Source organism: Solanum verrucosum, unplaced genomic scaffold (assembly GCF_900185275.1).
Source record: "Solanum verrucosum unplaced genomic scaffold, falcon-dt-bn FXZP01000049.1, whole genome shotgun sequence".
In the NCBI taxonomy this organism is placed as follows: Eukaryota; Viridiplantae; Streptophyta; class Magnoliopsida; order Solanales; family Solanaceae; genus Solanum; species Solanum verrucosum.
In genome coordinates, this window is record NW_026020221.1 from 10,501,650 (window position 1) to 10,529,532 (window position 27,883).

The following is a 27,883-nucleotide window of genomic DNA, read 5'->3' on the forward strand; positions in this document are numbered from 1 at the left end:
ATTTTTCTTGAGCATTTTAAAATAAATTCAATCATAATAAATATCATCACATTATTCATTAAACCCAAAATCATTAGAGGTGGAAAAGAAAAAAAAATACTATCTTTTATATAGAAAACTAGATAAACGAATTGAAACGGAGTGAGTAGCTCCTAGTATGTCATGAAGAATGTCTCGTAGTGCTAATTTGAAAGATTGACTATTATTTTCTTTCTCCTGTAACAATTGTTTGCCTATTGCTTTTTGTATATTTGCCCCTATGTATTGACGCAATACATCAATGAGGATTGTTCAACACAAGAATAGTAAGTACCTCATGTTCTGCTGGCTACTTGAAAACCATGCTGTTCAGTGTGCCAGACAGTCAAGTCATTTAGGCGTTGGAAGAGCCTGTACCTTTCCCCTAAATCTTATCCATATGATTTTTGTGCGCTTACACAACAAGTTATAGTTTAATATCTAGTTTGTGTTAACCCGTAACCGTGGTAGATTTATTTGAGATAAACATCAGTCAGTTGGTGACTTTTATCAAAATTAATACGAAGAAATACCTGTCTTTTTAATCATCAAACTGCTGGATGTGGACTTTTAATGAGGTGTTTAGTTACTTAAGGGTAAAGGAGGAAGAAATTCACTAGTTTATGTCCCTCCCTCCATTATTATTTGGAACAAGTCGAAGGGTTAAAGAGATATATTTTGTCCATTTAGTCCTTAAAGGGGCTAAAAAAGCAGGCATGGATAGGTATCTAGCAGAACCTTTCACTTGTACTCCTATATATCTCCCACCCTTCTGCTCTCTTTGAAACAGACTGTAAATGATTGACTTTTCCAAAGTGGAAAAGAATGTGATAAAAAATGGAACTTTTCTGCTGCCAGAGATCATTGATCAGTGGAACTCTTTGCTGGCCTATTTCACAGTTCATATAACATGCAAGGTGGATGGCTATGTTGCTTGGACCCTGCACCTATATTGGATTCTTCAATAATGCTCTGCTTTTGAGGATCCGACATGCACCTTGCGTATGTATCACATGTTTGAGATAAATTGAGACGAGGAGAATAACATATTATTTAAAACTAAGACAATACTATAAATGACAATAATTAACAATTTCGTTAAAAAAAAATTTAAAAAATCCGGCTGGCTCTCTAGCTTTTATCCATAGCGCATATATTAGGACAAAATCAATACTCCCTCTATCTCAATTTATGTGATACTTTTCGTTTTTCGGGAGTCAAATAATTTAAGTTTGATCGAAAATTTGCGCATGAAATCTTCAATTTTTTTGAAATGAAATTTATATATTTGTAAACTACGTAAAAAGTATTGTAAGTCATAATAGTTGATAATTCAAAATGTTTAAAAAATCTATAAAAATTTACGATAAAAAATAGACTTATTTGAATCTTCAAATTTGAAAAGTGTCACGTAAAATAATAGAAAGAGAATAATATATATTGGGCCCGTGCTCATATATCTAGTATAAGAATAAATTAAGTGAAATAAATGAAAAGATAATTAAAACAACCAAAGGTAAAGCAATTTCTCTTCATTCTCAAATTTCAACGCTTTCTTTACGTCTCTTTAATTCTCCCACGAAGATTCAGATTCAGATTCAGATTTCGGTCAATTCTCGCCGGTCCTTCACCGGCAAATTTCATCGCCCGTCGATCGCTGAATAGTAAGTTCTATTTATCGCATCATTTTTTTTTGAAGCATTTAAATAAATTAGCTTTATAATAATCTCGCATCCAGATTTCGTTTTGATTAAGCATTTAGTTTCGAGAACTATGGATTTTTTTGCTTGAATTGAGATAGCGTCGTAATGTATCTGAGATTAGCGAATATATCTGTGAACCCTAACTCATTGTAATCGGAATTCAGCTGCTAACCTTTTGGGATTAATGATTATCGCTTGATTTTCTGTTCAATTTTACATCGGTTAAGGAAATTGTGAATTTGATGTGCCTCAATCTCATACCTAGCCTAGTATATTTATATATGACATATTTTATTTTGATCAAACTACATGAATATATCAAATAAAGTAAAAAAAAGAAGTAGATTATTCATTTCTGTCAAATCTTAATTTTTTTCCCTTAATGTTTGATATTTGTTTTTGGTTTTCACTAATTAGAACTCATGCTTAAAGACCTCGGTTTGAAAATAAAACGCTTCTTATTAAAGATAGATTCAATTTTTTTTGGCTCGATCCTAAAATATTTGATTAAAAATAGAAAAATATCATACAAAATATCAAAGATTTTAATATTTTAGAAAAATTTATTGAGTTATATTTGATTGTACATTTTGCAAAGAATATTTGAAATAATGTTTTTGCTTGAATCGCTCAAATACAAGTTAAAAGTGAATAGTGGGTTGATTTTTTTATTTTTTTTTATGTTAAATACAAGTTATTTTTTAAATTTGAAATTTTCATGGGTTGACCAAACACTTATTTTCAAGTAAAGTGAAAAAAATTATTTAGGACATGCGTTTGACTATAATATGTCCCGCAAAATTTTTAATATGTCCCGCTCCGTCCCACATAACAATTTTTTCCTTTTTTTGCTTTCAAACCGCCCCATCCTACCCCGCATAATTTTTTATATGTTTTTTTTTCTAGTTAAGTTTGATACTAAAAAATAAAATTCATAAAATAAATTCATTTTTTTTATTAAGTTGTATTAATTTAATAGATAATGACTTAAAAATTTATTTTGTAGAGGTCATTTGGGAAACATGTAAGAAATTGTTTTTTTTTTATGAGATTATTTTCATTTACTATCTTGAATAATTTAGTAGCTTTAAAGAAATTATCTTAATAAATAATGTTCTATCACTCTTATAACATGTAAAAATTTAAAATTAAGTTTGAACCCACATAAAATCACATATACCCGCAACCCACCCTGCATTAGTTTTTAAAAACCCACTTAACCCGCCCCGCCCCGCATAACTTTAAATCCACCCCGCCCCATTGTAATCCCTAATTTTTGACTTGACACACCTATTAAGAAAATAATAATTGACATAGCAAGTTTACCATTTTACCTCTATTAATTTATAGAATTCCAAAATAAATTTACTCATTAAAGAGGTTCTACCTTTTTTTAAAAACTTTCTAAATAAATTGAGGGCATAATAAGTAAAAAATATTGTATTTTCTTTATTTGTCAAAAAGACAAGTAAAAATGGATAAGTAAAAATTTAAGATTGGACAAAGTAAAAAGGGACAGAGAGAGTAATAATTGAACATATAGTAAAAATATACTCCCTCCGTCCTAATTTAAGTTTGACTAGGCACGAAGTTTAAGAAATAAAAAAAGTTATTTGAATTTTATGATCTCAAATAAAAGATGTGTATAGTCTTTTAAATCTTGTGGTCTTAAATTTACCATGTAAAATATTATAATTAGAAAACTTACAATATGAAAAAAAAAAGACGGAATTTTTTGGAGACAAACTAATATAAACTAAAATACTTAAATTGAATCATATAATATTAAATACTCCCTTTGTTCACTTTTACTTGTCATATTTAGACTTGACAAACACATTAGAAAATAATAATCAACATAGTATTTTACTAGATTATTCCTATTAATTAGTACTTAATTCTTTGTATTAGATCTTGAAAAATAATTTTAGAAATAAATAACTAATGCTAAAGGATAAAATATAGAAGAAAATAATTATTTTTTCTTAATATGGTAAAAATGACAATAAAAAAGAAAAATCTATTTTTAAAATATTGGACAGGTAAAGTGAACTGTATTAATTAACCAAGAATAAATGCCAATTTTTTTTTATCTCCGATCTAGTGTCCAACTCCATATTGACGTCTGACTAAATCTAAATTCACATCGAAAAATCCCACATTATGAGTAAAGTACACACTAACAAAGGCAATTTTGTACCCAAAAAGATTTAGGGTTTGTTTGGAAAGCCACCTGATAATTGAAATTAGTGTAATTACTAGGGTAATAATTACCAACAATTCACACATCTGAAAATTAGAGAGTGTAATTATCCTTGTCAATTACACACAAACCAAGTAATTACATGATCAACCAAACATACCAGACAATGTAATTATACTCAATTATATCAAATCCAATTACCAAAATGATTTTCCAAACAAATTAAGAATAAGGAGCACTTACTACTCTAACATTTATAAGATTTTAGCATCATTAGGACAAAAATGAATGAGTTGGCACAATATAGTTGGGTACTAATTGAAAGAAACCACATAACAAAAATTGAGACATATTAGATTAAAAGAAAAAAAAAACCTAGTGGCACTCTTTGAGCAAAAACACCTTAACCGGTATCCCAATATCCACATTATAAATTACTCAAAAGCAATTTGATCTCAGATCTACGTCAGATTCTCCGAGCCAATTTTTGCTGAGGTAAGCCAATGAATGCACAATAAAGCAGTGGAAAATTGCTCACTTGCACGTCTCTTCTTCTTCAATCGGTGTAAATTTTGCATTTTTTGTAACTGATTTTGCTTCATTTTGTCATTTTGTTGAATACTTCTTTCTAGTCAGTACGCAAAGTGTCACCGCCCATTGTGTTGTACAAATTAGTACAACTATATATTGCGATTCTATAATTTGATTTGTTTCATTTCAGCTTTGTTAACTTTTGTATTGGATTTTATTTTGGTTTTATCAAGTAAATGTTTAGTTGTACAATGCTGTGAAGAGTTGGGGAGAAGTATAGAAAGATCAAAAATGGCTGCAAGGAAAGCTGGTTTAATTGTTCTGTTTGATGTTGATGGAACTCTTACGGCACCCAGGAAGGTATAGTATGATTGCTCCTGCTTGTATTTGTTGTTTTAGTTTGATTGTTCCCCTTGTTTCTGTTACTAGGGGTGTGTTAGGTATGCAAGTAAAGAAATATTATTCTAAAAGTATTTGTATATAATCGAAGCAACATGAGGATGGGGGTGGTAGGGTGGGGATAGGGGTACAGAGGTGGGATGATGATAAGGTGTATAGCAGGGCAAAATCAATGTGGAATGCTAATTCTAGAACTTGTTTTACCTACTTTTATTAGACAATTCATTTTCCTCATTTTTAAGGAACTTGTTTTTCTAAAGAAAATATTTTTCAATTTTTTGTATCTAAGGAACATGAGAAAATCAGATCCACATTGAAAACACCTTTATTGTAGATTAATTTGACTTTATAGACAATTGCATCCTTGATGGCCTTGAAAAGAGCAGAATAATATAAATGATTTGTATATTTAGTAGTTGAATCCAACCTGTTTGAGATTGAGGCGCCGTCGAATGATTCAGTGTATTCTTGCTAGCCTGTACATTTATTTTCAAAATATTGTCATGAATTTTGTTGTTCTGATTCTTATTTCTTCCTTTAATTTTACAGTAAATTTACTAGTAGTGACATTTAATCACTCTCATAACGATATTGATTTTCCATTTTTTGGTAAATTTGCATAAAAATGTCAGGAATCTACTCCACAAATGTTAAAATTCATGCAAGAACTTAGAAAGGTAGATGATTCTTTTGCCATACTCATTTTTCTTTATTTCTTTTTTCCACATATATATTATTTTTGCTCTTAAGGATTCTTTGGTTTAACAATTTTGTCGACTTACAGGTTGTTACTGTTGGAGTTGTTGGAGGTTCTGACCTTGTAAAGATATCAGAACAGCTTGGCAATACAGGTTAGCTTACGTAGCATATATACTAAAGTTGGAGTTGGGATGATGAAAGGTGCTACATCAACTTATTAGAGCTTATGTTTCTAGCTCAGTATCTGAAATTCCTCACAGTATTAGGCAAGAGTAGAAGTGTAGAACTATGGGTTTACTAGCCAAGAGCACTGGACTGTGTTTTGATTTGAAATATGAAAGTACCTTTTCGTTGTAAGGGCATACATAGTCTTATGGTTATAGCTCCATGTTAGCTGTTGAAATGTACCTTTTTCTGCCCAACTTTAGTGCTAAACAATCTTTGAGATCATGCATGTCCCTTGATTTCCAATATGTGGCTATAACTGACCTATCTAAAAGAATTTCTTGAGAATGATGACATTTTGATCTTTCTAATATTTGTGATGCAGTTACAAATGACTATGATTATGTTTTCTCTGAAAATGGCCTTGTAGCACATAAAGATGGCAAGCTTATTGGGAAACAGGTAATTTTAATGACTAGAATTTGATATTGTATCTGTATAATATTACTTGTGAGTGCATATTCACTATGTTTCAAAACAAAATCTTCGATATTGTCTTTATCAACTCAAAACAACATCCTTGTTGCCACTACTTAAGCACTTTGTACCAAGTTAAAACTAAATAAAGTCTCATGAAAATTGAAACTACCGAACAACTTGAAGAGATTTTCTTTATACCCATCTTCAATGTGCATCCCTTCTTTCGTTCTCCTTAGTTGTTAATTAGCAGGGTGATTTGTTTTGAAATGACATGACTCCCGGTGTGCGTGCAGAGCTTAAAGTCATATCTTGGAGACGAGAAGCTCAAGGTTAGTCAATACGTTTTTCTTATTTAACGAGAAAATGTTTTATTTTTGTTATAGTGCAAAGAGTACAGTTCAATAAAGTCTTAGTGATCCTTCTAATTATTTGTTGTTTAGCTTAAGAAAAATAATTTTGTTGAAGTGATAAATTAGTCTCTGCGTGTATACCTTTATCTATAAGATGAAGAATAATTTGCCTAAGAGCAAAAAAGAGAGATTACTATGTAATTTGTACTTTGTTGAAAACTGCTCTGACGTGGTATTTCGTAAGTTTTCAAAGCAAGGTTTATAATAGTTAACAAAAATTTGAAAACCAAGTTATTACACATTCCATGAAGAGTTAATTGTGTATGTTTGTTGCGTATAATTGGGTGAGAATTTATGTTTATAGCTTAGGTTCACCCAATTGAAGTAGAAATGAGTTTATATGTAGATGTCCAAGAAATATCTTGATGGGATGCAAATGATATGCAGGAATTTATTAGCTTTACCCTCCATTACATTGCTGACTTGGATATTCCAATAAAGAGGTAAGCATATCAAAGTGTATTGCTTGAATCCTCCAAAAATGTCGCGCACCCATGCCAGTCTGCCAGATCTTCCAAATTTTTTTTTTTGGAGGACCTGACACACACCCGACAAACATTTTTTAAGGATCCAAGCAAACATAGTCAAAGGTTGAATTATCTGCGTCGTTGTGGCAAACTTCTTAATCATTCTTATTTGCAGAGGAACATTCATTGAGTTCAGAAGTGGCATGCTAAATGTGTCACCTATTGGGAGGAACTGTAGTCAGGAAGAAAGGGATGAATTTGAAAAGTATGACAAGGTATAGATAACTGCTCTAGTATTGCATATATGTTTTGCAGGTACCTCCAATAGATTCTTTTTCTCTGTGATTTAAAGACATTTGAAACTATAATCAGGTACAGAAGATACGCGAAACAATGGTATCAGTGCTCAGAGAAAAGTTTGCACATTTTAATCTCACCTTCTCCATCGGAGGCCAAATTAGTTTCGATGTGAGCATTTTAAAGCCTTTTCTTGTGCTCATTGACTGCTAAACGTTTTAAGTATATTATTGACAGATGATTTGGGGATCTTGGTCATGACAGGTTTTCCCCCAAGGCTGGGACAAGACTTATTGTTTGAGATACCTTGAAGAATTTAATGAAATTCACTTTTTTGGAGACAAAACATACAAGGTAATCTTTTAGTTACTGACGTGCTTGAAGATTTTTTTTCATGTTTGAGTTGATATAAGAGTCCTGCTTTTTACTTGAATAGGGAGGAAATGACCATGAGATCTATGAGTCTGAGAGAACTGTGGGTCACACAGGTTTGCCTAAAACTTCATTCTTTTGATGTCTGAATAGTTATTCTCTTGCATAATTACTTGAGGAATCACATTACCTGCTATTTGTTTCGATTTTTCTTTTTCCAGTTACTAGCCCGGAAGAGACATTGAAACAGTGTTCTGTTCTATTCCTAGGCAAGGATAATGGAAGTTCTTGAGCTTGTTGCAGTTTTCTAATACACGATTTTATGCTTGTATTCTATGCACAACCGAAATGAATCATTGCAATAATTCTTGTATTGAATTTTCTCATCAAAATTATAATGATTGTACTACTTTTTCTTGAAATCCAAACTTTACATCCAAATAGGTAGCTCAATAATGGTCTCTTTGAGCCAAGAAAGCTTCAAGAGAATTTAGTTGTGATTATTAAAGCTTTGGTCTTTATTTATTCTTAAGAGAGTTTTGTTTTGTTCCCTCTATGGTAATCCTTTTTGATGATTCTTAGTTGACTCTCGAATAGGTCTTGTTCTATCTCTCAAATCTCTTTGTGTGATAAGTTTTCAAAGTATCAACGCAATTTTTTATATTGAAGTTCAAGACCTTTCATGAATCCAATCCTTGTTTGACTTGATTTGGAGTCGGTCAAACTTCTCATAATTCCAAGCTATGTAATTCCTTTTGTTCAATTATGATAATTTTTCATGTATTGAACTCTAAATCTGTTATCTCATGTATTCAGGTTAGTAAAACAGAAACAAAAAAGATGAAATTGAAAGACAGAAAATAAAACAATCTGAGTTCACAAAATCCATTATTTATCCTTAAGAAATTTAATCCCCTCAAGTACTCGAGGTTGTAAATTAATTCCTTCCAAAATAAAAAGAATTGCCCATTAAAAAAGTAGCGGTAATGAGAGAAATCCTCGCTATTTATAGCCATCTATAGGTGTGAACATACCTATTCAGAAAAAAACAGCTCATTTTCGAGCGAATTTCAATCTTGATTAATTAAATAAATTTTGCCTAAAAGATTATCAATCAATCACGAAGGCGAGAGGGGGCACCTTCTACTTAACCCTTTAAAAACGGAAGGAAGTGTTTCCTAATATAAGGACAATCATTTTCCTTTCTTCTATCAATATGAGATAAATGACTTTTCATTTCCCTCCAAATTGGTTCCCCACATTTCCCAATTTCTCATTCACATCTTGCTTCAACCAATAAATTCCTTATACAATTGAACCAAGGCTAATTACAATTCTCTAAGGTTTTCTTTTGTGCGTATGGAATAACTTCTTCTTGCATCAACAAAACAATCTCCGAATAAGTTATTTCATTCATTGATTTGACTTGTTTAGACCTCCTTTAATACATTTTGATCCTATTTTAAAGCTCTAATATACATTTGTTACTACTTCTTTCTCTTTCTCTTTATGTTTCAAAATAATTTAATTCAAAAAACTACTAACACAACTTCTTAAATTCATTATATGTTAAAACTTACAGTGGATAGAGGAACTTCAATGTTCTTGTGACATGAATGGATGAAATTACACCAACATGGGTTGTGGTGTACTGGTGGGAGTGCTTCACCCTTAACCAGAAGTTTCGGGTTCGAGCCCTCGGTATGAAGAAAATTCTGTTGGGAGCGCCACCCCCTAATGGGCCTTGTAGAGTGCGATCCGAATTTAGTCAAAGCTCCAATGTGGGCTCCGGACACCGGGTGGAAAACCCAAAAAAAATAAAAGAATGGATGAAACTACAATTTGTGTAATAACATTAAAATATTCTCTATGCTTGGACATTAGAATATGGAATCATGAAAAAAAGGTATAAAAAGTAGCACTATAGTTTGCAGTATTCTTTAGTTGATCCATGCATTACCTTTTATGTTTGTTACAATTGAAAGAACTTCTACGATGGAATAAAGACTAAATTAAAATTAAAATTTTATTTATTAAGAGAGTACAACTCTTGAAAAAAGAAAACTTAAAAAAAACATTGAAAATGTTCTAAACAACTGGAATTCATCATATGTATCCTGGATAGGAACGTTTAATTAGGGGCTTGTGGACATACAAGGAATTTTATTTAGATCAATATCCATTGAATCTTGACGCAATCTTTTGCCCCTGACGTTACCTGCAATTGAGGTAGAACCCTGTGGTGGTGGAAGTGGTGTTTGGGGAATAACTGTTATTGATCTTGTTTGTTGCTCTGATGGTAAATCTTTTGATGACGTTATACCTAACATGTTAAAACTTCGTAACAGGAAATGTGCTTGTTGTTTCATTGAATGAGATTGAAAATGACTCATAAATTCTTCATGAGTGCCACCGATTTGAGTATATATATAGGCAACGAAGAAGTGTAGGGTGAGAACTCAATGTTCGAAAGAACATAACAGTATACACATCTGTGTTAGACATGTTAATAGATGTAATGAAAACAAATTCTAATATTTTTAAAAGAGATATCGAGTTTGCCTTTTGATTTATTCAAAAAGAAAGAATGATACTGAGTAATGCACCTCAATTCTGTGGAATATATGAAGAATTTATAGGCTAGTAAGACTCTCAGTTGCACATAGCTAGATGCGGATCCCGTACATGCCAAGATATATAGTAAATTTATTAAAATAATAATATTAAGGTTAGATGACAAAAACACAAATAAAATTAAATAGAATTAAAAGAAATCATTAGTGTTAAAAATTAAATAGAATTAAAAAAAATCATTAGTGTTAAAAATAATTCATATTCTTTTAAAAAAAAAATAGAGACCAAAAATGAAATTTAGAACTAGTTAGTGTAACAATATTTTTTTTGGTTAGTATATTAGTTTTCTTATATAAGAAAAAATTGTAAATAGATTACAAACTATCATATTATGGTCATTCACTTATTTTCTTTTCATAAGAAGAACATAATTTAGATCTTGATTCTTTAAACTAGATATCAAACTAATTAATTTAGAAATAAATGTATCAAGCTTGGTTTAAAATAAGGAATTTAAAATTACAAAAATTATAATATAATTTTATTTTTAACAAAACATAGACCAAGAATGAAATTTAGAATTAGTTGGTGTAATAATATTTTTTTGGTTAGTCTTTTATTTTTCTTCTATAAACAAAAAAAATTGTAAATAGATTACAAACTACCATATTGTGGTCATTCTTTTATTTTCTTTCCATAAGAATAAAATAATTTAGATCTGTATTCTTCAAGCTAGATATCAAACTAATTAATTTTGTAAAAGCTTATAAAAAAATTATACTATAGTATACTATGGCTAGTATTTAATTTTTCTTCTGTAAAAAGAAAAAATATTTAGATTTTGTAGCTAGATTAATATTATTTAATTTTTTTAAAATGTACGAAATTTGATTTCAAAGAAAGAACATAATTTAAATTTTGGTTCTTTAAACAAGATATCAAACTAATTAATTTTGTAAAAATGTATCAAACGTGGCTTAAAATAAGGAATTTAGAACTGCATAAATTATAACAGAATTTTTATAAAAAAAAATTAAACATTGACCAAAAATGAAATTTAGAACTAGTTAGTGTAATAGTATTTTTTTTTTTTGGCTAGTCTTTGATTTTTCATCTATAAGAAAAAATAATTGTAAATAGATTACAAACTACCATATTGTGGTCATTCTTTTATTTTCTTTTCATAAGATGAAAACAATTTAGACCTGGATTCTTTAAGCTAGATATCAAACTGATTAATTTTGTAAAAATGTATCAAAAATTATAATATAGTATATTATGGCTAGTATTTAATTTCTCTTCCGTAAATAGAAAAAAATATTTAGATTTCGTAGATAGATTTTTTTTTTTAAATGTACAAAATTTGATTTAAAGTTAAAAAAAAAGAAAAATTTAGATCTTGATTCTTTTAACTTGATATCAAACTAATTAATTTTGTAAAAATGTATCAAACTTGCTTAAAATAAGGAATTTTAGAACTACATAACTTATAAAAATTAAACGGAAAAGGGTCTAAAATACCCTTCAAGTATAGGAAATGGAACATAAATACCCTTCTTCCACCTTTGGACTCCAAAATATCCTTCCATCAACCTATATGGACCTATATTACCCTTTCACTTAACAAATTCTTTAAGAATAATAAGTATTCCTTCATTAATGACGACGTGACAACCTTTAATTGGCTGAAATTTAAATTAATATACCATCTTTAGTAATTCAAATCAGTTCTTCATCTATTCATCCACGAGCATTAACAAATTAGCGAAACCCATTGGTAAATTCCAGAATTAAGGGAAAATAGATAATCAAAATAATTACCAAAGGTGATACACAAATGGGCAATCTTTAAGTCTCTTACAAAGAATCTTCAATACCCACCTAGCTGCTATATTAAACAAATTGGGTTCCCTAACATTAATCCCTAAATTCAACTAGTAAAAAAAACACTATACTTTACCATAAAGAAGAGCAATGCAGTTCATTGTTTGAAAAGATTAACAAAAATACCATCTTTAGCAATTCAAATAAGCTCTTAAGCTATACATCCATGACACAATAACAAATTAACAAAACTCCATTTGTAAATTTCAGAAATTGGGTAGAAAACAGAAGATCTGAATAATCCCCAACAACAAATCAGACCGATCAAGTGTTCGATCTAAGACATTTTGAGAGTTTCTATTTTAACTGCTTGCTGTTTTTATATTGTTATCTTTTCTAATAAGTGGACAATTGACTACTACTCCTTCACTCTATGCAAACAAAGATTCCTGATATAAAGAAATGTGTGGATATAGTTGCTACTTTGCAAGCTAAGAAGGACAACAATGAGGTTTGTCCCAGTGCTACATGTTTTTCCGATGAATGTAACTTTACTGAAGCACTCTTAGATATTTTCATTTTAGTTGAATCTTGAATTAGTGGAGTATTTTTCTATTTTATTTAATTAGGTTTGTAATTTGATGGAAAGGTAAACTGTATGTAGCGCAGGGATTTTTGAGCATTTCTCCGTTGAGAAGAAGGTGGGCTTGGAAAGTATGAAGTTGAGGAAGCAACTTTAATGGTGGAGAGTATTTTTGGATAATTAAAATTTCAGCCAATTAAAGGCCACCACGTCAATAATGAAATTATTAATTATTACTTTTAAAAAATTTGTTAAGTGAAAGGGTAATATAGGACCATATAGGTGGAGGGAAGGGTATTTTGGAGCCCAAAGGTGGAAGGAGGGTATTTTTGTTCCATTCCCTATACCTAAAGGGTATTTTAGGCCCTTCTCCAACAATTAAAACATAGACCAAAAATGAAATTTAGAACTCGTTTGTGTAATAATATCTTTTTTCGTTACTTTTATTTTTCTTCTATAAGAAAAAAATTGTAAATAGATTACAAGCTATCATATTGTGGATTCTTTTATTTTCTTTTCATAAGAAGAAAACAATATAAATTTGGATTCTTTAAACTAGATATCAAACTGATTAATTTTGTATAAATGTATCAAAAATTATAATATAGTATATTATGGCTAGTATTTAATTTTTCTTCTTTAAAAAGAAAAAAATATTTAGATTTTGTAGCTAGATTTGAAATTATCTGTTTTTTTTAATGTATGAAATTTGATTTAAAGTAAAGAACATAATTAATTTTGTAAAAATGTATCAAACTTGGCTTAAAATAAGGAATTTAGAACTACATAAATTATAATATAATTTTTATGAAAATAATATTAAAATATAGACCAAAAATGAAATTTAGAACTAGTTAGCGTAATAATATTTTTTTGGTTAGTCTTTTAGTTTTCTTCTGTAAGAAAAAAATAAATGTAAATAAATTGCAAACTATCATATTGTGGTCATTCTTTTATTTTCTTTCTATAAGAAGAAAATAATTTAGATATGGATTCTTTAAAATAGATATCAAACTGGTTAACTTTATAAAAATGTATAAAAAATTATAATATAGTATATTATGGCTAGTATTTAATTTTTCTTCCGTAAAAAGAAAAAAAATATTTAGATTTTGTAGTTAGATTTAAATTCTTTTTTTTAAATGGACGAAATTTCATTTAAAGTAAAGAACATAATTTAGATCTTGATTCTTTAAATTAGATATCAAACTAATTAGTTTTGTAAAAATGTATCAAACTTGGCTTAAAATAAGGAATTTAGAACTACATAAATTATAATATAATTTTTATATATAAAAAAATAAAACATAGACCATAAATGAAATTTAGAACTATTTAGTGTAATAATATTTTATTTGTTTAGTCTTTTATTTTTCTTCTATAAGAAAAAATATCGTAAATAGATTACAAACTACCATATTGTGGTCATTCTTTTATTTTCTTTTCATAAGAAGAAAATAATTTAGATTTGGATTCTTTAAACTAGATATCAAACTGATTAATTTTGTAAAAATGTATAAAAAATTATAATGTAGTATATTATGGCTAGTATATAATTTTTCTTCCATAAAAAGAACAAATATTTAGATTTTGTAGCTAGATTTTATTTATTTATTTTTTAAAAAATGTACGAAATATTATTTAAAGTAAAGAACATAATTTATGTATTGATTCTTTAAACTAGATATCAAACTAATTAATTTTGTAAAAATGTATTAAACTTGGCTTAAAATAAGGAATTTAGAACTACATAAATTATATTATAATTTTTATATAAAAAAAATTAAAACATAGACAAAAAATGAAATTTAGAACTAGTTAGTGTAATAATATTTTTTTATTAGTTTTTTATTTTTATTCTACAAGAAAAAAAATGTAAATAGATTACAAACTACCATATTTTGATCATTCTTTTATTTTCTTTTCATAAGAAGAAAATAATTTAGATCTAGATTCTTTAAACTAGATATCAAACTGATTAATTTTATAAAAATGTATCAAAAATTATAATATAGTATATTATGACCAGTATTTTATTTTTCTTCTGTATAAAGAAAAAACATTTAGATTTTGTAGCTAGAATTAAAATTATTCATTTTTTAAAAAAATGTACGAAATTTGATTTAAAATATAGAATTGAATTTAAAATTCAAAAGTAAATATCAAAACATAATATATTATGACCTGTCTTTCATTTTTATTTGGTAAGAGAAAAATAATTTAGATCTTAAAGTAAAGAATTGAATTAAAAATTTAAAAGTTAATTACATAATATAGTTTACTATGGTCAGTTTTTCATTTTTATTCGGTAAAATAAATAAATTTAGATCTTAAAGTAAAGAGTTGAATTTAAATTTAAAAGTAAATATCATAGCTTGGTTTATTATTGTCTGTCTTTCATTTTTTTTCTGTATAGCAAAATAATTTAGATTTTAAAGTAATTTAAAATTTAAAAGTAAATATCATAACATGAAAAATTAAAAAGCGTTATTCAATAAATATTTTCCTTCATGCCAAACACACCTTTGTCAAATAAAATGCCCAAATAAGAATGAAAAATGAGTAATAATGTGATAGGACTTGCTCACTAAAGATGCTTCACCATTCAAATGCATTTACCTATTTCTTTTAAAAATTATTATTATTATTATTATTATTATTATTATTTATTTTTATTTTTTGGGGTTGGGGTTGGGTTGGGGGGGGGGGGGGGTTGCTTAGGACATTTATCTATGGTTAATATTGTAGATATTGAAATTTTATTGGATATATTTATATTGAGTTTTGGATTAAATCTAAAATTCATGATATGTAGATTAAGTCAAATTTTTGGTTAGTAAAATTAGATTAATGTTTAAGTTAAAATTATATGACTTAAACGAAGTCAATTACATTAGGGCCAGTCTGTTAGTTGACAAGATGAGCCCAACCCATGTTCTTCAAGCCCAAGGTCCGCTAGAATTATTTGGTGACCAAAATACCCTCAAGCCTAGTTAAAGACTATATAAAAGAGTCTTCATAAGGCTAGAAAGAAAAAAAGATATATAAATAGAGAAACTTTGTTTTTCGGTGGTGATTCGTAAGTCTTGCTCATACAAAGAAGTCTTTGTCTCCAAGTGGAGGGCTGCAAGTTGTCATACCTCCACGATTGTGATTAAAGCCCGACTCGACGTTTGTGGTGAAATTCCAACAAGTATTCCATCAATTCAAGAGCAAAGTGAGCTCTTGAGTTAGCTCTCATGAGTAGAAGAATCAAAGGATTGCATCTTTTTCTATAAGATTTTATAAAGATTGTAACCCCCACATAAATTATTGAAATAAAATATTATTACTAATCGCTATTTTTCTTGTCTTGAATATTATTTTTCAAGAATAAAATTTAGTTGTTTACAAATTTGGCACACCCAATAGAAAAATCTTCACTTCTCATATCTTCTCTTCAACAACCAAAGTTCAAGTACCCTAAAATGGATTCAAGGAAGGTCAAGTTGAAATTCGCATCCGCAAGAACTATTGAAACTGAATTCTCTGTTATAGTGGAAAACATCCTAGATTTTACTGAGGAAAGCATGAGATCAAACACAAAGAATCAAGCCAAATTGCTAGGACAACAAGCCTCACAAGTGCAGTCTGAATCTACTATTGTCTTTGGTTCATCTTCAAAACGCATGAGGTCCCTCGCAAACACCACAAAATAAGGAGATGACATCGCCTAAATGGTCAAGAAGGTCCTTGCCCAACTTAGTTTATCTATGTCCAAGAAGTCCTTCCCTCTAGTTGATTGTGATGTCTTAAGCACTAGATCTACCCGCATAAAAAGTCTACATCTGATATCCGGAAATATCCATGTTATTCTCCATCATCTACAACAGTGATGCATGCGATGATGATTAATGCTTCATATGTAGAGGAACAACTGACGAGCTTGACAAGAGCTATTGAATGATTAACCAATTATGTTTAAGATCAAGGTGCTCGAATTGTTAAACTGATAGATAAAATGGAAGACATGATAAAAGAAGAATCCAGTCATACACCTGAAAAGTGTCCGCAAACACAACAAGTGATTGATCATCTAGCAAAGCAAGTGGAACATTCTAAGGAGATTCAAATTTTCTCCGAAGGGATGGCTCCAATAAGTCAAATAAATGAGTTCATCATGGGGATCATCAAGGATAAGTACAAGGTTAGAACAAAATCCTCTTTTATATATGTAAAGTCGTACACTATAGATTGATAGCTTGAAGATGTTTGTCGATTGTCAACCCCAAATTTTCAGCTATTTTATGGTAAGGGCAATCAAAAGCAAAAGTGGCACACTTCATTGAAATGTGCAACAATGCTAGAAAATATGGTGAATACCTCTTTAAACATTTTGTTCATTCCCTTAAAGGTGATTCTTTTGATTGGTACATAGACCTCAAATATGATTGCATTGATAGTTAGGAGCAAATGAAGCAAAAATTTATCAATTGTTTCTATAACACAAAATGTACCATAAGAATGGCAGAACTTACAAACACACATTAGCAAAATGAAGAATCTATTTTTTACTTTATTAGCCGATGAAGGCCTGCAAGTCTAACTATAAAGATATACTTAGTGACACTTTAGGGATAAATGTGTGCATTCAAGGTATGCACTAAGGTCTATTTTGCAAGGCCTAAAGCCTATAACTTTTTAAGAATTGTCCACTTGTAAATAAGGTTTGGAGTTAAGCATGACATCAACCGCAAGTAAAGGGCCATCTATCCACGAACCTCGCAAAGGTAAAGACAAACAAGAAATCAAGAAAGTAGAGAAATATTTATCCAAGGATGAAAACAAAAAAATTATGAACGTCAATGCTTCTTCTATGAAATTTACCACAAAGGTAAGTGAGAAGCAACATAAAAGCGAATTCTTTGGAGGATAGGACATACCAAAAACTGACCTTGAAAGAAATTCAAGAGAAGGATTACCTATTTCTTGATTCGGATATCACTTCAATCTTTGATTAAATCTTCAAGCTAAAACTTCTTCAATTATCAGGGATGAAACAACCAACTGAAGCAGGAAGGAATGATGAGCCGAACTACTAAAAGTACCATCAGTTGGTTGACTGCCCTATCGAGAAATGCTTTATCTTTAAGGATAAAATCATAGACTGTGTTTTCTAGAATTATGTACTGCATTTTAGGTACTCAATATTCAGGCCTTTTTATTTATGATTTCATATGTCCAGTTGAAAAAATATAAGCAAAACACATGAACAAATTTTAGAGCTTAATCCATACTTTCCTCATTTATATAACCATTTAAGCTTGTGCCAAGAGTCATTTAGAATGATACTAGGAACATGTATATGTTGGTTAAAAATTGTAGGCCTAATAAGAGATGTTCGGGAGCTGTCCAGAAATATTAAAGGATATGAAAGACTTTTTCCCAAACGTGAAGGTTACTAAGGTAAAATGGGAATATCCCACGGAAGGTGGGTTAAATACAACACTAAAGGAGCATCTAGTGGAAATCCGGGATTAAGTTCTTATGCCTTTTGTTTAATGGATGAGAAAGGGACATTATTCATGTAGAAGGAGCTAGCATAGAAAGTACTATGAATACAATGGTAGAAGCTAAAACTATAATAGAAGCAAGTAAGCATTGCATGCATTCACGACGCAATTAGGTTATCATTCAAACAAACTATGTTACTGTGTAAAGTACTAGAAGGAGAGTGGGGGCACCCCATGGATAATCAGAGACACAGTGGAGGATATCAAGGCATGTTTGTAGGGAAAACAACATATATTTCAACACATAACAAGGGAGGGAAATCAACTATTCGTCTGCTTAACAAACAAGGCAATAGAGCATGGTCATTGCAACTATACAAATTTTAAGAGTCTGGAAGCAAGATGAAGAAGGATTTTAAATAGTAACAAATTACAGGGCCCATACTTAAGTGTATCACCGATAAGAAGATAATGGGGGTGGCTACAACACAAGTTTATTCACATATACAACATTTACTAAAACCTTAAGAGTGACAAAAAATGTGAAATGCAAGTTAGCCTAGGCTACTTCAGCCAGCAAAAAAAAACTTGGCACAATAGGTGGATGTGTTTGCTAAGGAATCCCTTGATTTATTTGATAAACAAGTAGGACCCCTTTTCTCTAGCTTATTAGGGTCAGATGTAATTGCTTGAACCTGGAAGAATCACTTATCACTAGTTTGTAGGGGTGGATTAGAGCTACTCGTGCACTCCAGTCAAGCACCACCTCTGAGTATAACGACCTAATCCGTCGTTACTGAAAATATTTGTGAAAAGGTATATAAATCTTATTCGTCATAGAGTTAGGATCAATTCCTTGGTATGTGAGTGCATTAGTTATGAATTAAGGTTGTACAATGCCCCTATCACAAACTTAAATGAAAGTGCCCTTACCGATTTATTTATAGGCTTATGTTTAAGTTAAGTCAAATTTAATGACCTTATCTCTCAGCCTATAATGAATTAGGTGTCACATGACCTATAAGATCAAAGTTTTATGAGTCTCCTTTCAAACTCCATCAAGTTTGCATTATTTAGAAATCTATGTAAAATAGTTATGACCGTTTTAGCAGAGACTATTCATACTGAAAAGCTAAGGCAGTTATGCACGAAATTAAAAGATATTTTCTGACTAAAACATTAATTTACTCCCAAAACTTGTCAATGTCATGATAGAGAAAGGGAGGGGCTTTTCTTCAATTTTCCATTGATTTTCTCCTTCAAGGTAAGTCATTCCATCAATCTAACATACATTTGATTCCTTAGAGAATATGATTGTGGCCCTAAGAGATGGTTCGAATTCATCCGATCTCAGCTGAATCAAACCATCCGATCGGAGATCTACACCATCTATCATACAACGTCTCAAATAGGGCCATCTGAATACTGGAGTAATAACTATTGTTGTAGGAAAACTATACTAAGGGCAATTGTTGATCCCATTTAGCACCAAAATTGATCACACAAGCTCGGTGCGTATCCTCCGACACTTGAATCGTCCACTCGGATTGACCATCTATTTGAGGGTGAAAAGTTGTACTCAATTCTAACCAAGTACCAAACCATGTTGTCTTGCCTCAAGAAATGGGAAGTGAACAAAGAACCTCGATCAGACACAATGGAATCCGAGAGCCCATGTAATCGCACAATTTGAATAATATAAAGCTCGGCTAACTTCTCCACCATATACTTCACTTGAACTGGAATGAAGTGTGACTTGTACACTATCAACCAAAACCCAAATAGAATCATACCCACCCACAGTGGTAGATAGTCCTACAACAAAGTCCATAGTAATCCATTCCCACTTCAAAGTAAGAATAGGCATCCTATAAGATATACCTTCGGGCCATTGGTGCTCACACATGACCTTTTGGCAAGTCAAGCACCTCAAAACAAAATCTGCAATATCCTTCTTTATTCCAAACCACCAATAATGTTGGCTCATATCGTGATATATCTTCATCGCCCTCGGATGGATGGAATATCGGGAACAATGGACCTCCTCAAGAATCAATCTAATTAACTCGTCCACCTTGGGCACACATATCCTGCCCCCAATCCTCAAGATACCCTTAGAATCAAGGACATCCTCCTCCCCTCTCATCACTTTATCTCGAATGAGACACAGTTTCTCGTCATTAAAATTACGCTCATAAATCTGCTCAACTAAGGAAGAAAAAGCCTCAATAAAAGCAATCAAACCACCCGTCTCCTCAGAAATATTTAACCGGATGAGACTGTTGGCTAATCTCTAAACATCTCTAGCCAATGGTCTCTCATTTATACTAATAGCGGCAAGACTCCCCATGCTAGAAGTCTTCCTACTCAAAGCATCGGCCATCACATTAGCCTTTCCTGTATGATACAAAATGGTGATGTCATAGTCCTTTAGTAGCTCAAGTCATCTGCGCTACCTCAAGTTCAGATCCTTCTGGCTGAAGACTTTGATGATGCGTGAAGACCTCATAATGAATTCCATATAGATAATGTTGCTATAACTTAAGCACAAACGCTACGGCTACCAACTCTAAATCATGGGTAGGTAAGTTCCTCTCATGGGTCTTTAACTGTCTAGAAACATATGAGAGCACCTTACTCTTCTATATCAGAACACTACTTAACCCCACTCCAGAAGCATCGCGATAGACAGTGAAGTCTACACCCTCCCTGGGTAAAGCCAAAATAGGAGCCAAAGTCGCCAAAGTCAACAAAGTCTTGAACTCATCAGACACCTGAAAGGTCACACTCTGTCGAGTCAATATGGTAAAAAAAGATGCAATAGTGGAGAAGCTCTACACAAATCGTCTATAATAGCCTGCAAGCCCGATAAAACTCTATATCTCAGTAACTGGTGTCGGTATGGTCAAACTGCTAACTGCCTAAATCTTGGCTGGATCCACTCGAATACCCTTCTTAGACACCACGTGTCCCAAAAATGCCACAAAATTAAGCCAAAATTTGCACTTTAAGGACTTGATATAAAACTTCTCTTCCTTCTATATCTGGAGTACAATTGTCAAATGTCGATTGTGATCCTCTCCAGTCTTGGAGTACACCAAGATGTCATCAATGAACACTATCACAAAAGAATCTAATTATTAGACATCATAATCGATGTTTGGCTTAGTTATTACTTCGCACCAATCGACACTAGCCTATTAGATAGTATCACACTAAATCTATGTTGATAATTCTTTTCTTGTTGATTACCTCCCTGATCCGGCAAGTAGCAACAAGGCGAGTTCTAACGCGTGCACTCGTTAAAAAGACTTTTAAACGAAAGAATTATCAATGCATGCAAAACACTATTCAAGAATTACTTATTTACTGTTCATACTTTGTTAATTGCTCATGGTTCCCACAATCCTAGTTGTGGATTTAGTTACCCATATTAGCAAGAACACAATTCATAATATTAGATGAATAAATCATGAACTTACGTAACGAGAATAATAAACCCAGAATTTCACTTCAATTATAAAGCCAAAACCTTCTAAATGAATGTAGGAAATCAATAATTGCTAGGGTTGCAACTTAATCTCCAAAGTCAAAAAGTAAAAATAGAATAATAATGTCTAACCCCCAAAAACGAGGTTTCATGTCCTATTTATAGAAAACAAATCCTAAATTAAAAGGGAAACAAATTAAGGAAAGTTTGTTCAGGTACGCGTCTTCAATCCACGAGACTGACTTACGGACCGTCGATGGATCTACGGTCCCGTAAGTCCCTTCCGTCAGCTAGGACTTAGAAAATATTTCCGCTTCCAAAAAATCAGCTTCTCTGAAGCAAACGATGGACTAGCAGTACGGACCGTAGATCGATCTACGGTCCGTCAATCCCCTCCGTAGCTCCATACTTAGAATCTTAAAAAATTAGGTACTGGAACCCTCGCAGTATCATTCTACGGATTAACAGTACGGTCCGTAGATCAATCTACGGACCGTCAATGGACATCGTGGTTCCACACTTGGTCAAATTTCCCTGATTTGTCCTCAATACCATGCCTGCTGATCTACGGTCATCACCTACGGACCGTAAATGGACCTACGGTCCGTAGATCACCTCCGTGAATGCCCTGTTTCTGCATTTCTTTCAGCTTGTCTCTATACTTCCGCGCCTCAACACCTTTCCTGCAAAACATGATAAAAACACATAAAAACCAATATAAAAAGGCCTTAGACACACACAACTTGTAAGTGAAATGTATTAGAAATACTGTAAACTCACGGTATATCAACACCCTCAACTTAAATTCGTTGTTTGTCCTCAAGCGACGCACTACAACTCTAAACGACACTTGTATAGAAGCAAGCATTTTCAAACCCAAGCAATCACATGGCTCTCTACCCTCCTCATTGTTCGGGTGAACATTCGTTCTCTTAGACTCGACAAGCCAATTCATGTGGATCACACCATGACACAGATTGACCAACTGACACACAACATACACCTTCTCACTATCACCAAACTACCAACTTTCCGACAATGTAACTAGTGCCCTTACTTCAAACGAAATCCCCTTTTCCTAAGAATGAATGACATTTATGGTACAAAGATTTATTCAACACTCACGCTCAGAAGTAATTTCAAATACAGTTAGTGCTCAATGCCATAAGCTTGCCCTTATTTTCACTGCTTAGACTCTCCAAAATAGACTCTAGGATCACTATAGGACTTTCTTGGCTTGTAACGTAGGCTCAGGGTCAGGTGTGGTACATTTAAGTATTGCTTAGTGGCTTTCTGCCCTCCTTGACATTACACTCGGCTTTCAACCTCTTTTTGCCCTATTTTTGTCATCCTATCATTTTACTTGCTTTCCCTTAATTTTCTTCAACCCCGAATGTGACTTCAGACTTTGTAGCTCTTTTTACTTTTATTTTATTTTTTTTCCTTTTAGCTTTCAACAAGTCACATCTTTTTTTTTTTTTTTTCACATCACTTTTTTCATAGCCATTTTTCTTTCAGTTCCCTCTTTCATAGCCACCCTCAACTTATGAATTTTCCATTAGTTGAGGTACACAATACCCGATGTCAGGTCAGGGCCAAGATTGAAGTTACTTTTTACATTAGCCACCCTCAACTTAGGCTTCTGGCCTAATCGAAGTGACATGTCCAAGGAGGGACCGGGGCCAACATAGTAGATTATGGGAAAGTGAGTTCAGGGTTTAGAAAGAAATGGTTTAATTTTAGGCTCAAATTATTTGGATCAAAGGGAGCATTATTCATTTGGTTGGATCCTTCTTTTAGGCGATTTGTGGATTTTTCAGAACAATGGCCTATGATCACTTCCTAACCTCTAGATTGAATTGTCTTAGCAGGACTAACCAGGCAAGTTCTAGCTTTGTACAAAAACTGTTTGAACACTCAACGATTCTCACACACTCTTGGCACATAGTTCCATCATCAGGTTATTAGATTACCCAGTTCAAGTTTCAGCTTAAGTCATGCTATCAAGTTGGTTCATGATTATGTCATACTCAGAGCCAGCACATTCAACTAATCGTAGCTACAACTTCTAGCATACATCCCAAAATCTGGGGGTTATCATAAGCCATCATGCTTCTTCAGTATCATGCTTCTTCACATACGATCCTAAGACATGCCGGTTCAACAAAAATTAAACAGTCCCTTGGGGAAAAAGAACACAGCAAGAAAACCCCAAGAAAGGATTCATGAGTTGGGTTATTCAGATTTACCTATCACTCACAATCCATTTACCCCACCCCCAACAAAAATAGATGCAGTTGACCCCAACGCATACATAAACATTAAAAGAAAATGGATTGGGTGAAGCAAACCTGTGGCGCAAAGCGCCGGCGAATCATCAAAAGCAGGGGGTCGGTTTCCCGGAACCGCTGGAACAATAGGGGGGCACCCTCAGTAGTGCCCACATCAGCAATATCAGTAGTGCTCTCTAACAATCTCTCCGCACCATCAGTGGTGCTCACCACGTCCATCAAAATAGGTTGAACCTCTGCAATTGGGGCAGAGCTCGATGCCCCTGTAACTCTCTCACACACCCTCTGTCGGCGCAACTCTTCGTCTACAATCGAAGCCCTTCTAGCTCCTTCTCCTGCCGACGCTGTCTCTTGTGAGCTTTCTCTTCCTCCGTGCGATGAGAACGGTGCCGCTTGCCTTTGATATGTGTCGGTGTAGGCCCCTCCTGGCGGTCCCACTGATAGAGTATCTAGTATTGTATCATCAACCAGTGCAGTAGGAGCAGCCTGAGTCTCAACTGAAGGTGCAGTAAGAATGACATCAACGTCAGTTCGGAGGCTGGCTACGTCAGCCTGCAAAGCAGATAGGTTTATGGCCGGAGCTGATCGCTCGAGGACTCGCAACTCAAATGCATCAAGACACTTATTAACAGCCTGGACCTTCCGGTCCATCATCCCCCCCATCCTGTGCTCCATCCTAGCCTCGGACTCGGCTATCGACTTTTGCATCCACGGCTGGATGTGATGCAGCAGTGTGGCCATCTGCGCCTCTAACTTCTGTACCTGGCCATCGGGACAACAGTAGCTCCTAACTGTGGTGTGGACCTGGAAGAGCTAGGAGCCATACTAGTTGCTTGTGATGAGGAGCCGAGACAATGTCGGTGTGATCGGGGATGCTAAGGTCATCACCCTGTGCCTGTCCACTGTGTCTGCAAGATCGACACCCAAAGGAGGTACCTCAACCTGAGGCTCTCTGTGAGGTGCTGCCACATTAGCCTCATCTTGAATAAGGACGATGTCCAATGCCCCTGTAGGGTGGACTAGCTTGTCGCAATGCAAGATCGGCACTCCTGAGTCCCTGCACAAATGAAAAATTAGATAGGGGAAGGGGTAGGTGGTGGAGGTCCTGAATGCCCTCTCGTGAATCTCAGCTAGCAGCATGCGGGCAAAGTCGTTCTCCACTCCTGCTACCAATGCTGCAACCATGACCGCTCTGTCCCAAGTGACTTGATTATCAGCTTTTGTAGGCGACACTCTGTTACGCACCAGTAGCCAGAAGAACTTGGCCACAAAATTTAGTGTGGCCTTCCGGATGCCCTACCGTGGAGCAGCAACCCATTCCGCATGCTCGCCATCTGCAACAATGTACCTGGCCAACCATAGTAGAACAACCTCTCGCTGCTCAGCATTCTTCTGGAAAGCACACTCCGCACGATGTCCCATCTATAGTCAAACTCAGCTGTGTTTAGAGACCAAGAGTGACCTGTAGTAGGACCATAGAGAAAGCGTCTGATCGTGACAGGTGATATGTCCACCGGGCACCCTCGAACCAAAGTGGAAGTGAGCGGATCCTGCGCTAGTGGCTTTGACCGCTTGGAAATGAAACTGCGGAGAGTGGCAGCATAAGAAGCATAGAACTCCCGCACAATCTCATCGTTGTACGTCCCTGGGTCTCGAGCCATCCAGTCACACTTGTGAAGGTTGAACAGCCGGTGAATGTCTGGAACAGTATACAGGCTCCCCGTGAGGACTCTGCCCTCCTCTGTAATTAGTCGGGCCATTTTTTGTTTGTCGTTGACCATCTTAGCATCCCTATAAATTTACCATTGACCCTCTACACACCACCTATTTAGCTCGCCTGCTATAGGAGTGGGGTCATCATTCCGTGGTGCAGGTATGGACTCTGAGCTATTTGCCTCATCAGACGAGGCTGCTTGGTCATTCTTTCCAGACCCTGTGGATGATTTGGCGTTGGACCCTGTAGCATGGGAAGACTCGGATCGTGAAGAGTGTGCAGATTCAGAGCCTGAAGCATGGGCAGACCCGGACCCGGACATAGACCACTCTGAACTGGAAGCAGCCCCAGTTGGTGACCCGATCAGTGTGTGCTCCTCATCAGACTAGGAGACAGTGACTACGTCGGGAAGCACCTTCCGGGGGGTGCCTCTGGTGCCCCGAGGTGCAGCGCGAGAAGCCCTAGGGTTAAGAGGCACATATGCTGGATCAGAGTCATTGTCTGTGTCCTCATCAACTAACCGGAAACTAGGGGCAACAAATTTTGACTTGCCCCTCTTTGAGTAGGTGACCATCTTCTTGGGTGCCATTATACCTTACAAGCAACAAGGAGTGGGGTGATGCGTGATGATACTAAGCTTAGCAAGACCAATGAGTCACCTCTTCATTACTGACCAAACACCGGACCCTTTTTGTTAGATTATGGGATGGGTTGTATTTGAAATGGAAGGGAAGTTGGGGAATTATGGAAGGGATGATATTATGGAGGAGTTATGGAGTGATTTAGGGAGGTTAGGGAATGTTAGAAATGGTTTTGGGAGTAATGAAGGGAAGGGGAATGGTTTAAACAAATGGGGGTTTTTAAATGGGGGGATCCGGGTCGGGTCAAACAGCCTGAGGTATGGACTCACGAGACCCCGTCTATGATCCGTGAGTCGATCTACGGTCCGTAGATCAGGACCGTAGATCACTTGTACACTTGAGAATTTTGGAACTTACTTGGGATCTACGGGCACCATTTACGGTCCGTTGATGAATTGACGGACCGTTGATTGTGTCCGTAGACTTTTGCACCAGACTATTTTCTGCAGAATTTTAGTGGTGTACCTGCACATATAGCAACCAATCGGCTATTCTTTTTTTACATTTTTTGGACACTTTTTAGACACGGACCCTAATCTAATTCTAGCCAACACTAGTACCAAACTAAAACAACTATCAAATTTGATACATGGAAGAATCGAACAGCGCAAACTACGAGAGAAAAAATCTATATCCTATCATTGGCTAGATTGTACATCTTGGGTTGCCTCCCAAGCAGCGCTTGATTTAACGTCGCAGCATGACGCAGGCTCTTGATTACTCAGACTTCATCAAGATTGTAGGCCTCAATCACTTCTTGCACGGTTTCAGCATTTCCCAAATAGATCTTGATCCTTTGCCCGTTTACTATGAACCTTGTTCCATTCTGTTTTTCCAGCTCAACCGCCCCATGGGGGAACAATTTTGTGAGTAAAACTGGTCCGGTCCATTTGGACTTGAGTTTGCCTGGAAACAAGCGGCAACCTAGAGTTGAATAGAAGCACAAGATCACAACCACAAATTCTTGCTTTTCAATTCTTTGATCATGATACCTCTTCATCTTCTCTTTGTACAAGGCTGAACTTTCATAAGCTTTTAGGCGAAACTCATCAAGTACATTCAAGTCATCCAGTCTTTGATTAGATGCGGCGCCCCAATCCAAATTTAATTTCTTCATTGCCCACATCGCCTTATACTCTAGTTCTACTAGTAAATGACAAGACTTCCCATATACAAGTTGGTAGGGAGACATACCTATGGGGGTCTTGTATGCAGTGCGGTATGCTCATAGAGCATCATCAAGCTTCTTTTGACCAATCCGTTCTATTGGCATTCACAGTCTTGCCAATATCTGTTTGATCTCTCTGCTGGATACTTCAACTTGACCACTAGTCTGTGGATGGTAAGGGTGGCTACATTGTGGCGGACACCATATTTCTCAAGTAGTACCTTGAACAACTTATTGCAAAAGTGAGAACCTCCATCGCTAATAATAGCCCTCGGTGTACCAAATCTGGAGAAGATGTTCTTTTTCAAGAAACCGGTGACACTTTTACCTTCATTGTTGGAGAGCGCAACTGCTTCCACCCA

At 34.1% G+C, this 27,883-nt stretch overlaps 2 protein-coding genes across 2 annotated transcripts in view; one reads left to right on the forward strand and one right to left on the reverse strand.

The window, feature by feature from the left end:
• The window catches only part of LOC125831174 (ethanolamine-phosphate cytidylyltransferase-like), a 912,135-nt gene that overhangs the window by 522,573 nt on the left and 361,679 nt on the right, over positions 1 to 27,883 (reverse strand). The window lies entirely within an intron of this gene.
• Positions 4,692 to 8,166, forward strand: LOC125831189 (phosphomannomutase). Its single transcript, XM_049510376.1, has 11 exons — positions 4,692 to 4,815; positions 5,487 to 5,531; positions 5,639 to 5,705; positions 6,104 to 6,180; positions 6,492 to 6,527; positions 6,996 to 7,051; positions 7,251 to 7,350; positions 7,448 to 7,543; positions 7,637 to 7,726; positions 7,809 to 7,860; positions 7,966 to 8,166. The coding sequence occupies exons 1-11, from the start codon at positions 4,747 to 4,749 to the stop codon at positions 8,034 to 8,036; spliced, it is 759 nt and encodes a 252-aa protein (XP_049366333.1). The 5' UTR covers positions 4,692 to 4,746; the 3' UTR covers positions 8,037 to 8,166.

What these genes read in the sequence shown, in the direction of transcription:
- LOC125831189 (XM_049510376.1), top strand. Translation starts at nt 4,747, where the DNA reads ATGGCTGCAAGGAAAGCTGGTTTAATTGTTCTGTTTGATGTTGATGGA. An exon ending in AGAACAGCTTGGCAATACAG is followed by an intron (nt 5,706 to 6,103) that starts GTTAGCTTACGT and finishes TTTGTGATGCAG; the next exon opens with TTACAAATGACTATGATTAT. An exon ending in GAGGCCAAATTAGTTTCGAT is followed by an intron (nt 7,544 to 7,636) that starts GTGAGCATTTTA and finishes TGGTCATGACAG; the next exon opens with GTTTTCCCCCAAGGCTGGGA.